This window comes from Manis pentadactyla, chromosome 14 (genome assembly GCF_030020395.1).
Source record: "Manis pentadactyla isolate mManPen7 chromosome 14, mManPen7.hap1, whole genome shotgun sequence".
NCBI classification, from domain to species: Eukaryota; Metazoa; Chordata; class Mammalia; order Pholidota; family Manidae; genus Manis; species Manis pentadactyla.
Window position 1 is genome coordinate 76,488,889 of NC_080032.1, and position 14,321 is coordinate 76,503,209.

The following is a 14,321-nucleotide window of genomic DNA, read 5'->3' on the forward strand; positions in this document are numbered from 1 at the left end:
TATAGCCACACACACTTCTTTCCCACTCAACCCCCTCGCTGGCTTCTGCCAGCCACTACACTGTTCTCTATTTTTCTGCTTGTTTTCATTTCCAGAATGTGATATAAGTGGGATTATACAATATATGACTTTTGGGGATTGGCTTTTTTTGCTCAGTACCATTCCCTGGAGATTTATCCAAGCTTCTGTGCATATCTATAGTCAATTTCTTTTAACAATTAAGTAATATTCTACAAATATACTTTTTGAACTCTAAATACACCTTACTGAGAATGTTGCTTTACCTACGGGACCCTTGTTTTTGATTAAAGTGCACAATGAAAGAATCACAACACCTATTGAAAGTGCTCTCATGCTGCAGTGTATTTTTAAAATTCTGGTAGTTTAAGTGAACTATGAGCAAAAACATGGGCATTGCTGGAAAACACATTTAACACAGTTTTAGGTTCCATTAATATAAATATTTATCTATGATCATGGGCAGTAATACAATAGTTTTTATTTCTTCTGTATCAGCAAAATCAGACCTGGAACATTCCAGAATGATGCTGACAAGGAGGCATGAAGGCTACAAAGATATTGAAGGGCCAAAAATCCCTCCTGTCTGATGAATTGTTTTATAAACTGGGAATTCCTCTCTTGAAGAAAACAAGGCTTTATAAAGATTTCAGATATTTTAAATGCAGCTATGTACAGAAAATGATAGTCTTCTTTTGTATTTCTTCAAAAGCAGAGCTGGGAAAGATAGGCAGATTTTACTCCAGTATAAGGGGAAGCTTTCTTTTTTTTTTTTCTCCAGTTTTACTGAGATATAACTGACATGTAATGAGGAACTTTTCTAATATTAAGAACTCTATAATCATATCTGTCATTAATGTATTGGGGCAATGAAGACAATGAGGAAAAAAATAATCTTTGAATAATTTGTGTTGGGACAGCTAGATATTTAAATGCAAAAGAATGAAATTGGACTTCTACATCACACCATACACACAAATTAACTCAAAATGGATCAAAGACCTAAATGTAAGAACTAAAACTATAAAACCCTTAGAAGAAAACATAAGAGTAAATCTTCATGCCCTTGGGTTTAGCAATGGTTTCTTACATATAACACCAAAAGCACAAGCAACAAAAGAAAAAAACAGATAAACTGAGTTTCATCAAAATCTAAAATTTTCATACTTCAAGAAATATCATCAAGAAAGTGAAAAGACAACCTACAGAAGAGGAGAAATTATTTGCAAATCATATCTGGTGAGAGATGTATGCTCAGAATACATAAAAAACTCTTATAAAGGTATATCCATTCAATGGGATAGTATTCAGCCATAAAAAGAAATGAGTACTGATACATGATACTAAATGGATGAACCTTGAAAACATGCCAAGTGAAAGAAATCAGACACAAAAGGACACATATTGTATGATTCCACTTACATAAAATATTTGGAACATTATAGATAGGTAGTAAATTAATGGTTGCCAGGGGTTGGGGGAGTGGGGAATGAAGAGTGAATACTAATGCTAATAGAGTGTCTTTTGGGGTCATGAAAATGTTCTGGAGTTAGACAGTAGTGATGGTCATACAACTTTGTGAATACACTAAAAACTGCTGAGTTGTATGCACTTGAAGGAATAAATTGTATGATATGTGAGTTATACCCCAATTAAAAATTAAAAGTAGGATTTCCCATCTTTGGAAATTTTTAAGCTGTTAAGAATTTTGATTGGGTGAGAGACTGACAGTGACCTTTAAATTCTCTTAGATTCAAATTAGAGTGGAAGACACATTATATCAATTAATAATAAGCCCTGGAATTGAGAATCAGGAGATTTGGGTTTTGTTGTCATTGCTGTTTCATTAACTGAGCAAATCTCAATCTCTCTCTGGGTCTTGGTTTCCTTTTGTGTAAAATAGGGATGATATAAGCTTCAGTGACTTCACCTATATTTTGAAGATTAGGATAATAAATATAAACTTACTTTAAAAACTGCAAAGCATGAAACAGATATTGTATTAGGATATTTCCAGAGCTGTATAATTTATTCTTTTTATAAGTGAGTTTTGAATCCACTTAGTAATTTCATTCTATGTTTAAATATGCTTTCTCCTTAGGTTAGTTGCAAAGGAACAGAGCAGTGAGTGATAGATTATTAAGGGTAGAATTTCAATTAATAAATTATCTGCATTCTTTCTTTTTATCTCTCCATCCATCAGCTGCCTAATTATAGGCATTTGTCTGATTATAATCACCAAATGATAAGGAAGCTCAAAACACTTTGTATACCTTTAGAAACACCAGTAGGTTTCATATCAAAGAGGACTGAGTATATAGACCAAAGATGTGCCTGGGTTATGTATAAATTTTATTCTGGCATCCTGCTTTTATATGCACAAAAAAAGTAATAGTTTGGGTGCTATTACAACTTCTGAGGGTAAAGCAAAAATATTCACTTTAAAATTCACTGATACTGGAATATCAAAAGAAACAGACTATACTTACATTTTCCTTCTTATCAAGTAACCCTCAAAATTTTCTCTGTAAATATGCTGTAATTGAAAACACAAACCATCCTTAAGTTCTAGTGTTTTAGAATGATCTGCACATCAGTAGCAGCTGTAGAACTGAGTTATTTGCTCATGAAGTCAGTAAGAGGTCAGTCTTGGACAATGTATCAGTAATTTAATTGGCAGACACTATTTCTACTTCTTCCCCCAATGTAGAATTTTTTTCATACTATTACATATTCCTTTAAAATTCCAGTAAAATTCATTCCTCTTCAAAAAATAGTACTTGAGGAGTTTAACAGGCCCCGTTTTGCAGACTATAGTAAATATTGGGTGTAACTGATTCATGAAGATGATGTTATTGAAAATCCCTGTCACCTCTTCCCTTACTACCTGCTCTCGGTCCATCATTTGCCCCAACAACGAAATATTTAATTTCTTTGGTTTTCCTCCACTATTATTGCATGGCTCTATGCAGAATCCAGTGGAAGAGAATTTTTGTTTTGTTTTTACATTTAAGAGAATGGTCTTAATGAATAAGACACAAAAGTAAATCTGTATTACTCTCAGGTTTTTGTCAACATCCTATATAGTCTGAGATCAGGATTATTTTTAAAGTAACTACCACTGAACAGAAATCAATTCACATTCAGTTCACCCTCTTCCACTGCCATTTACTTTTACATGTACAATTGAAAATTACTCTTCATAATGATGGGTCTGAAACACTACAAGATTTTGAATCATCACAGAAAGATTCAATTAAACTCATCAAGGGGATGGTGCTAAAGAAGAGAAACGGGATGACATATTTTAATAAAATTTTCACAATAGTAACGTAAGCAATTTTTAAACTCTTACAACTCATAGTAGTAATAGTATTTTGCTATTTATATAAAATCAGATGTACAATAAATGCACTGTTGAACTCAGGTACTATGTGCCCTGCTTTCAATGGCCCATTATTTCCTTCCTCCTCAGAGCCTTGTTCACTGGGATTGAGACATGGAGGATGCAAAGAATTCCTGAGAGGAAAGCATAAGATTTTACTTTTATATAGAATGTCAATTTTTGGTATATATGTACAGGAGACTATTAAGTGAAAAGCATGCTGATTTCACACACACACACACAAATGACCTATCATTACTTGGGAGACTTTAACAGAATGTATATTTGTATGTTACATAATAACTCACTTTTGGGGAAGTTCGAGATCCCAGGAGAGAAAGGAAATTACTATGACAGATGAGCCACTAATTTCATCAATGAAGAGTAACTGATAAGATAGAGGACACATTAAGGTATGGTAGGAAAGATCTGGATTCCAGGCCTGGACATAATTGTGTCTGTTTTACAAATCGGACTTAGTGTGTCTAATTTCCAAATTTTAAAACTAGATAAAACACATGCATTTATGTTGCAGACCAACTGAGGGAATTAATGGGGAAGTATTGGGAAGAAGGGCTAAGAACTGTGTATATGGTAGTCAGTAAGCTGCTCGGATTTGGGATTCACCCTGTGCTTATTTCAGAGTCTTCAGAAGAAGGCTATTTTATTAGTAGGTCAAATACTAGGTCTCTTAAAAATTCTCAGCTGAAATGCTACTGGTTAGAGGTGTGCTTGAGACTGTGATCTCCCCAGGTCCTGTGCCTTGTCTTTGTCCACAAAAAGTTTTGTCCCTGTAATGCAATGTGATGACAAAAAGTTATCATTTTTCTGCACGTGCCACAGAGTGAACAAGGTTGGGGAGCCCTGTACCTAAAGCACTCTGATTTCCTGAACAGTTTGTGCAGAAAAGGTGGAGCCAGAGGTTAACAACACCCAAGATGAAAAGTAGGGAATGCCAACTCTGCCACACAATGTGGATAAAGAGGACATGGGAGGTGAAGTGAACTGTCTGGGCTCTTCTATAGATAGTCTGGTGCTTTGTTAAAAGCAGTTTTTGTGGGCAGTAACCAATTCTCACATCTTGCTTTTTCTCTTTAGTCCTTTTGTGCTAGTTCACGATTGTATATCCAATTCTTGAAAGTGAATTCTTTGGAAACTAAAAAGTGGGGGAGCACTCCACAGAAGGGGAGAAGAGATGTGGCATGCCCCAAATTAAAGTTTTCTGATTTTTTTCCCTGATGACACATGGGATAATTAGTATTAAAAAGGTCTATCTTGGCAAAATGTTTAATATTTTCAAATTCAAATTCAAACCCTAAAGTAGTGTTGTTAATTGGAACAGAGACTGTGTCATAGACCATGATCTGAGACAGGACTCTTTAGTCAGGAGTTTATATTCAGACGTCTAATTTTGGATTTCTCAGCTGATTTGCTCCCCAGATGCATATGTTTAAACTGCTTTTTCCCCATGCCCACCAGAAACCTGCTGTGGATTACAGACATTTCACCTGAGAGTCAGTACACAGTTCTCAAAATGTTGACTATTACTTATTTCTCTTATAAGTGAATAATTTATATAGCAATTCTTTAGAAGCAGCATTCTGTAAAAAGGGCTTTGTGCATGATTTTGCCCACTGGTCCACTCTGGACAACAGAATCCTCAATGCAAGACATTGAGGGACCTGGCCACTTGAGCAATTATATATAAAAATATATGGAGGTTGTCTTTAACTTAGGACTTTATAAGAAAGATGTTTTCATTTAGTCTTTCATCCTTTATTTATTGATTTCATTCCTTCATTAATTCAAGTATTTATTTAGCAAGTATGTATTGAGCTTTTACCATGTCCTGGCACTATTCTGGTCATTGGTGGTACATACAAGATGAAGATGGTCATGGTCCTTGTCTTGTTCACATGGCACTTACACTCTAGTGAAGGGAGATAGGAAATAAGCAAGAAAGCAAACAAATGAATAAGATTGTTTTATATAGTGATAGAATGCTATAAATATAATGAAATCATAGTATGAGAACAAATATCACACTTCTAAACAGGTGATATTTGAGAAGACAACTGATGGAACAGAAGAAGGCAGCTGTGCAAACATCTGCAGATACCAAGGTCCTGAACAGCTTTTCTACTTGACAGAATGAAGAACAGAAAGGTGTCTTGAGGGATGAGAGATGTACTCCCCATCAAAAACCACTAGCCATGTGAGGGTATTAAAATTTAATTAAAATAAAATAAAATACAGAAACTCAATTCCCCACTGGCACTAGTGATTTCAAGTGCCCAACAGCCACAGGTGGCTAGTGGCTACCGTATTTGACAACGCAGAATTTACCTCCATCCTTGAAGAATGTTGTAATGGTCAGTGTTGTACTAGTGAAGTAGGAGAATTAGAACAGGAGGAGAGGTCACAGACAGTGGCCTGGAAGGGTCAAGAAGGTCCTTGTAGGCTACTGTGAGGACTTGGATTCTACAGGTGCAAAGGGAAGCCTTCAGATGGTTTAAAGTTTGATTTACATTTTCAACCTATCACTCTGGCTGCTGTGTAGAAAAACGAATGGTTGGAGAGCAGACCAGTTAGGAAGTTACTGCAGTTGTCTTGGCCAGAGATGATGGTGCGTCTTTGACCGGTTATTACAAAGGGATGGTGAAAAGTAGATGGTTTCAGGATATATTTTAGAGGTAGAATCAAGTGTACTTGCTAATAGACTGGAAGTAAAGTAAGGTAAACAGAAGAAGGAATCTAGGGCAATACCCTCTTTTGGGGCTTGAGCAACTCTGTAGGTGGTTATATTTCTTCCTGGGGTCGGGGAGGACTTAGGATAAATAGTTTGGGTGTGTGGGGATTGGTGGTGGAAGATCAGGGAGGGATTTCAAAGTTAAGAATTTTGTTTTGATGCATTCTATTTTAGATACCCATTGGATATTCACCAATAAAGATCAGGTAGGTATGGAGACTGAGCGAACCCATACTGTGGAGTATAAACTTTCTGAATTTAACAGAATTCCCTTAAGCATAACCATTCTTGGCGAAGTGCAAATGACATACAATAGGGGGACTCTCTAGATTCTCTTCCCAAAGTATGAATGAAAAGACGTTTGTTAGATTTGGCGGAGTGGAGAGCCGTTATCAAATCAAATCTGAATTTTTCTTTCCATTTTCCATTTTTCTGTGTGTACCACATTTTCCTTATCCTTTGGCTGTGTTGTCACTTTTTTGAATTAGGACTCATCACTGCCTGTACCAAATGAGCAGTTTTTATTTCTGTGTGATCACTCAGCATTCACTTTATGTATTGGGTCTCATTTAATTTAATATGTTCTACGTGACATTAGTCACTTCTTTCAGTCAGTATGGTGCTGGGGCTTTCTGGGTCTCTCTAACAAGAGAATTTTGTTGTTTTTGTTCAAGAGGGGGGTGGGGTGGAATCTACCCTTCTTTCCTTTTGGTGGGACAAGTAACTTTCTGGTTGTGATTTTTGTTGAGAATGAGGAGAACCCCAGATACCGGGACATTGCCTCTGTAATACTATTGAACACCTCAAGGGTGTCTTTGTTTTACAGATGTAGTATTTCTGTTTTGCTGCTGCCATTATCAAATGCTATTTTTTTCTGTTTTAATTGTTTAGTGTCTATATTCCTCCTCTTCCAAATTCAGTTACGATGATTGATTATATTTTTTCTAAAGAACAGATAATGCCGGAGGTAGGGGGCAGAGAAAATTGAAATATTCTAAAACTCCCCTCATTATGTCTTTCTTTCTAACCTTGATACATGCCCAGATTTTTACAGTTTTTCATTTTAATATGCTATTTTTGACACCAGTGGATATTAGCATGATTTTCCAATCAACGTTTTTCACTCTGAAGCGTCCCAGGTAGGCTCTGGCATATGAATCATATTTCTAAAAAGGACACTCAAAGAAGTATGTGTGCATGATAGGGGGCTCATTTGTCTTTGGCAAAGACATTGCTGTTCCTGTTCCCTTAATTATTAAGCAGATGGTGCCCACTGCCTTTGACTAGCTGCCCAACTTGTGCTCCATGCAGTAGCTCAGTTCTGGACACCTGATGGGGAGAAGCTGTACCATCACAGGTCCTCATATCCGTTTACGTCATAATGTTTTATTAATGCCTGCCTCTTACTAGAGAGGCTGTTTCCATGAAGGTAAATTTAAGACTGACACCTATACCTAAGCCCCATGAATTAATTTTATCTTAGAGCTTTTCTTTATATGCTTCATCTCTATACACAACATACTGTGGCATACTGAACCAATTATCCAAAGACTCCATGCTATAAACACACTTTTACCTGGAATGTCGAGATAATTGAGACAAAATTATTAATATTATTATTAGTGAGGGTAAATGACATCTATGGTAGCCATTTTAAAAACAAACAAGAATGGGCTCTCATATTCTGGCTCTGAGTGTAAAAAGAAACTGGCTCCCAACATTGATGAATTTTAAAAAATCCATTGAACAAATATTGCATTATTTTTCATATTGTGCAAAAAGTTACCTTTAAAATTTCCCTGTGGATTCTCAAGACATTACTACAGTACATGAACAGTGCACCCCATAACGGGTAACTATGGTCCTGTTTTTTTCTCATGAGATCTCTTCACACTAGACATAGTATTTCATAATCATAGACAGCCTAAAATCTTTTTTGTCTTTGCCTCCCTTTGAGATTTCTTTATATTACTGTCTGATGGACTATTAGGACTTCCTAAGGTTGTAAAGTTTCTTGAGGTCACGGTCACTTCATCTCAATGTAATTTACCATTCACCCTCAACAAATGTTGACAAGTACTCTCATGGGGTTTTTTAAAAAGTAACAAGTTTTAAAATATAACCACCCTGTTTAATAATTGCGCATATTATGCTCCAGGTAACTTGTTGACATTTCCCATCGTTTGGACCAACTGGGTTCTTTGTGGAAAACACACCTTCAGGCAGCAGCAAGCTCAAACGTTACAATGTCACCTGAAGCCGGTTTGCTTTTGTCGCTGACTTGAGAACTTCCGAGCATCTCTGAATCACCCGGACTGTAGATGTGGCTGTCATTTTTAATGACAGTAGGACGTATGCTGGCTCCCATTGCCTGCCCAGTAGCCAAGCACAATCCTTTTTCTCCCCCCAGCGTTCCGGGAAGCTCGCCTGGGGCCAGCGCAGACCCCGCACCCCGCGCCCGCGGCGAGCTGGGCGGTGGACCGGCCTCAGCTACCCTGAAGCTCGGCCGGCTCCCGGGATAGGGGCCTGGAGCTGCGGGCAGCGCCTCCTCCGGGGAGGGGCGGGAGCTCGGCTGGGAGAGCTTTTCCTAGGGAGTTGCCTGAAAGCAAGCAAGCAAGCAAGCGAGAAGGCGGAATTGCCGATCTCTCCAGTCGCCTGTTTTTTTTTTTGTTTGTTTCTTTTTGCATAGTTTTCAGCAGTCGTCTCCACTCATTTCCCTTCTGCAAAACTGCAAATCACCACCAATTCGCACCAAAAAGAGGGAGGGGGGGAAGAAAGAGCAAAGCTCATACCCCCTTTACACCCCCCTTTCCTCTCACCCTCCCTTCCTCTCCAGCTCGCCCTCCCTCCCGCCCTTCTCTTGCGGCCGCCGCTCGTTCTCGGACTGTGTGTGTCTCCGACGGGACTTGGCAACTTCTGGTTATTCCTCAGCCCCCTCCCGAATGTTCCACCCTTTGCCATGAACCGGTCCGACGGCCGCAGGGGAGGCTTTGCTTTCTGCCCCAGGGCATGGCGGGTCGCGCCCCGGGGCCGCGCCGGGGCGCGGCGGCCCAGAAGGAGAGCGTGGTAGAGGAAGAGCCGCAGGAAGGAGGAGCGGGGACACCTCCGGCGGCCGCGGGCCGGGCGCGCCCCAGCGCGGCGCCGAGCTGCGCCCGGATGGCCCCGGGCTCGCCGCGCGCCCCCGGCGGCTCCCGCGTCCGCGGCCCCCGCGCGCCGCCCGCGCCGGGCAAGCTTTAAAATTCTCAAGTAGGAAGAGACCCCGCAGGACAGAAGTCGGGGCTGGGGTGGAGCGGAGGATCGTCCGCAGCTTTGCCGAGAGAGCAGAGGAGGAAGGCTGGTCGCCCCGCCCGGGCTGGCTTTCCAGTGCAAGGCGTCCCTTTGGAGCGCCTGGTATTTTCTCCAGGAGTTACTCGAAAGCCGAAACTTTCCGCTGCTCGTGGGCCTGCGGAGAAGCCGGAGGGATCGCGAGGGTGGGTCAGGGGGAGGCAGGGCCGGGTGTCGGGGCGTGTGCCGGCGCGGGGGCGTCGGGGCGCCCTCGGGGGCGCGGTGAGGAGGGCACAGCATGGCAGCGCCCGGCGAGGCCGCCCGGGTCGGGGACCAGCCCGGTGCCGGGGGCGTGAGTCCGGCCCCCGCGGCCGCGGGCCGCCGCCGCCGCCGCCGCCGGGGCGACCTGGCGCTGCAGCCGCTCCGGCGCTCGCGGAAACTTTCCCCGGCGCTGTGCGCGGGTTCCCTGCCTCTCCTGCTGGCGCTGCTGGTGAGGCTGGTCCGTGGGGAGACCGGCTGTGACCCGGAGCAGAGCGAGGAGGCGGTGGCGGCGGCGGAGGCGGCAGCGGCCCCGGGAGCAGAAGGGGGCGTTCTCCCGGGGCCTCGGGGAGGTGCTCCCGGGGGCGGCGCGCCGCCCAGCCCCTGGCTGCAGCCCTCGGCGTTGCTCTTCAGTCTCCTGTGTGCCTTCTTCTGGATGGGCTTGTACCTCCTGCGCGCCGGGGTGCGCCTGCCTCTGGCGGTCGCGCTGCTGGCCGCCTGCTGCGGGGGGGAAGCGCTCGTGCAGATTGGGTTGGGCGTCGGGGAGGATCACTTACTCTCGCTCCCGGCCGCGGGGGTGGTGCTCAGCTGCCTGGCCGCCGCGACATGGCTGGTGCTGAAGCTGAGGCTGGGCGTCCTCATGATCGCCTTGACTAGCGCGGTCAGGACCGTGTCCCTCATTTCCTTAGAGAGGTTCAGGGTCGCCTGGAGACCTTACCTGGCGTACTTGGCCGGCGTGCTGGGGATCCTCCTGGCCAGGTACGTGGAGCAAATCTTGCCGCAGTCCGCGGGGGCGGCTCCGAGGGAGCATTTTGGGTCCCAGCTGATTGCTGGGACCAAGGAAGACATCCCGGTATTTAAGAGGAGGCGGCGGTCCAGCTCCGTGGTGTCCGCCGAGATGTCCGGCTGCAGCAGCAAGTCCCATCGGAGGACCTCCCTGCCCTGCATACCCAGGGAACAGGTAAGCGCTGACGAGCTCCTCTTCTCGCCTCTCGGGAAAACTTGTAACATTTGGGATCTGCCACAAAGCGGAGGGAGTTCGGTCTCTGGGAACTAAAGCAAAGATAGACTAGAAAGTGGTGTAACTTCAATGGTGTAACTTAGTAGGAAACTACCGAGTTTTTCTCACCCTCTCACACGATATTTTATAACCTGAACAACAGAAGCACGAGTAAGTAACAAAACGAGATGGCATTTTGCAGGGTCTTCCACAGCTGGGCCAGGTTTTTAGATCGGCTACACCTGGCGTAGGGCTTCCATACACTTTTAACTACCTTCTTTTTTTTCCTTTAAGCAGAAAATTTCGGATTAAGTTTATTATTTTTTTAAACAATGGCTGATACTTAAGCATGTGGATTTTACTAGATTTATTTCTATGTCTTTTAATGAAATTTCTTCTAAAGTGACAGGTAAATGATCATGGAAGTCAGTAAAAAGATTCTAGAGTAAGAACAGGGAATACTTGAAGGTGAGGTATTGATACATTTTCTGGTTTTGCATGAGGTTTTACCTGAAGAGACTGCATCTGGTGGTGACCAGTTTGTTTTTAAATGCAAATTGGGTACATACATTATTACATGTTAATATGTTTTGTATCATAACCATAAACTTCAGTTTGGACAATATGTTTGAACTTCAGAATTTGTCATAATCGTGATCTGCGCTGCTTGTGTTAACTAAAAAATATTTCTCTTGAGCTTTCACATACTTAAGTGGATATTTAGAAATTACCAAAACTTATACAGGTTCTACAGGAAATATTGAGACTATCTCTAAGATTGCTGGTGGTGTAAATCTTTCAGAACGGAGGAGGAGGAGGAATCGAATTATGAGTGGAGTTGTCCTAGATAAAAGTTTAGTGAACTTGGGGGTGTGAATCTCATTATCATTAGGTGTTTTAAGACTGTAAAATATAGTTGCTATAAGGGCTTAAGTGAACAAATCCCAATTTTAAATTCAAATTGTATTTGAAAAAGCATACTTAAGAGTTCGCCACTTTAGGCCAAGCAGATTTGACACTTGGGAGTGAGGGTGGTGGAGAGCTGGTTATGTACAGCAAGTGAAAATTTACACTTTACCCATTTACATTTATGTCTGCTGCTGGTACTATTAGGACAACTTTAGGGAGTGAGAGAATATCCCAAGATAGGGTAAGCATTTTCTTCTTAGGATATTTTGTAGATAATCAGTTAGGTATTTGTAAGAAATAGCAGTCACCATATGGTGTGGGTGGCTAGTTTGTTTCTGAAATGGAGTTGATTACACAGAATGTGGTTGTTTGACATTATTTAGCAGAATGGATGACAACATCATAGTCTCTCTGTTTATTTTAAAACAAATGTACTTATTTAGCTTTTTGTTTAGATAGAGTAAACATTTCTTAGTTTAAGCTTACCCTAAGAGTGAAGTTAAAAACAGTACATTGACTGATACTTAATTTTGGCAGAAATTTGGTAAAAACCAGAATAAAGTAAGCTATCGATTTAAGGGTAAAACAATTAAGGGAAAACATAAATTTCTTTTCAAAGATACAGGAAAGAATTTTTAAAAACTATTACTGCTAGTTTAAATATGGTTAGAATATACTTTATAGGGAAATCTGATATGATCCTTGCACAACTGAACCATAATTTCTAAGGGAAATCTGTGATTTAATCATAAATAACTTGACTCCAAATTAATATCATTTAACTTCTGAAATTAAATTTCTGAAATATTAACATTTAAAAGTTAAGGAGTTAAGAGTAGATTCAAGATTTGAAGGTATTTAGGTGAATTAACCAGCAGTGTTAATTAACTAACAGATTTTTATTGGTTTTCTCTGGTTTGAATTGATAAATGGAGAATTTGAATAACCTGTGAACTTCTAAGAACGTAGCATTGCAGTTTTAAATGTTTGCTGTTATTGCTATTGAAATGCATATTTATAATCTATTTCAGTCATTTTCTTTGATTACTATTTTCTTAAAGGCTGTGTTTATGAAGAATAAAGTGACAAAGTTTCTCTCTTACTGTTGATGGAAAAACAAGGTTACATTTAGCAGAAATTTAGCTCCCTTGATGTTTTAATGAGGGCATGGGTGAGTGTGTAGGTGTTCCTTAAGACTACATTTTATATATGACCCATTAAAATTATTGTGAGCCTAATTGTTGGGGAGTGGGAGGGGTGGGAACTAACCTGGAAATAGTATCTTATGAGATAGGGCAATATCTCATACGTTAGCCTAAGTATGTGAAAAGTTCAGGAGCTATACAGTAAATGGCTTATCTGTTTTATCATAAGGAAACAAACTTCTGATTAAGGGTGCAAAGTGTACCACTGTCATCTGCATATTTTATGAAGTCAAGAATCAAAATAGTTATAAAACATATATATATATATAAAACGCTGCGCAGATTGCTACCTGGTTAGGAGTTCTTTTCTGAAAAAATGTCTACTCTCAACTCAAGGCAGTACTTAGGCAACAAGTGAATTTTAAGTAGAGGCATAAGGACATAAAACACAGAGAGTCTGGCAGAGGCCTCTTGAGAATTTATTTGGACTCTGCTCATTGTGAGGTTTAAAGGTGAGAGAATTTCAGCCTGTTCTTCGCCATATGAATGATAGTGGCTACTTGTTATGAGCTGTCTCTTCAATGACTCAATTCTAAAAGGTCAAGGAGAACAGACGATAAAATTCTGATAAGACAAACCAACTGACAGATATATTTTCCTGTCTCCCTCCCTCCCTTCCTCCTTTCCTTCCTGAACCATAATTAAGCCTATAGAATGGATATTACATATAGGATGAGTTTTATAGTACTGATGATAAAGATGACATCAGGTACAAAAATGAGAAATGGGTCTAGTCTTCAGTCATGGAATTAATCCCACATTAGGTATGTCTGTGAATGCAAGTGAAGGTATCTTTATCTTAAGTAAAGATGATGTTACAAAGTTTGTAACATCTGCCTGGCTTTTAAGGCATCCTACCAGGCCGGTATCCTCAAGACTGAGGTATCTTTTCTAAGTGGATGTTCACAGCGGAGAGCAGGCATGTTTCTCTCAAGTGATCACTGTCCCCTCCAAACACTGGAGTATACAGAGGTACTTAGATTTTCTTGAATGATTAGATATTATGTACGATAAATAAATGTCATTTTTCAACATAAAATTTTAATTATGCGATTTTTTACCTTTTGGAAATTGAATTTGAAGGAGTGTCTATTCTCTTCACACATCAAAGAACACAATTGGCTAGTCATTCCTCTCTAATTACTTAATTACTGTGACCACCTTAGATACTCATTTCTGAAAGATTCCAAACCAGTGCCATTTTTCTGCTAAAGGTTAAGAAGAATTTAATATTTTTGCAAGTGGTTTTACATAAACACAAGGCATTTGTTCCCCTCCATTAATGTATTGTAGCATTTAATGATAGAATTCTTTGTGATGGATACAGTGTCAGTCAGGAATATCAATCCAGCTGTATACTTTATCTTGTGTAATTAAAAACCAAAATTGTTTCCCATGAATATTTCCCATAAAGCTCTTAATTAAATATTTTTAGCGAAAATAGATTTTTGTAGGAATGTAAAGGAGTCTGGTGGTTGGCTATCAAAAGCAGAATCAAGTTTTCCATCCCTGATGTAAGAAAGGTATTTTCAA

The 14,321-nt window shown here is 40.6% G+C and overlaps 1 protein-coding gene across 2 annotated transcripts in view; it reads left to right on the forward strand.

Annotated features, from left to right (window-relative positions):
* The first annotated feature begins 9,706 nt into the window (after nucleotides 1–9,706).
* The window catches only part of PDE3A (phosphodiesterase 3A), a 314,743-nt gene continuing 310,128 nt past the window's right edge, over nucleotides 9,707–14,321 (forward strand). For both annotated transcript variants that reach the window (XM_036889380.2, XM_036889381.2), the window contains exon 1: nucleotides 9,707–10,635. In XM_036889380.2, coding sequence (XP_036745275.2) covers nucleotides 9,715–10,635 — 921 coding nt within the window. In that variant the 5' untranslated portion in view covers nucleotides 9,707–9,714. The remainder of the gene's footprint in view (nucleotides 10,636–14,321) is intronic.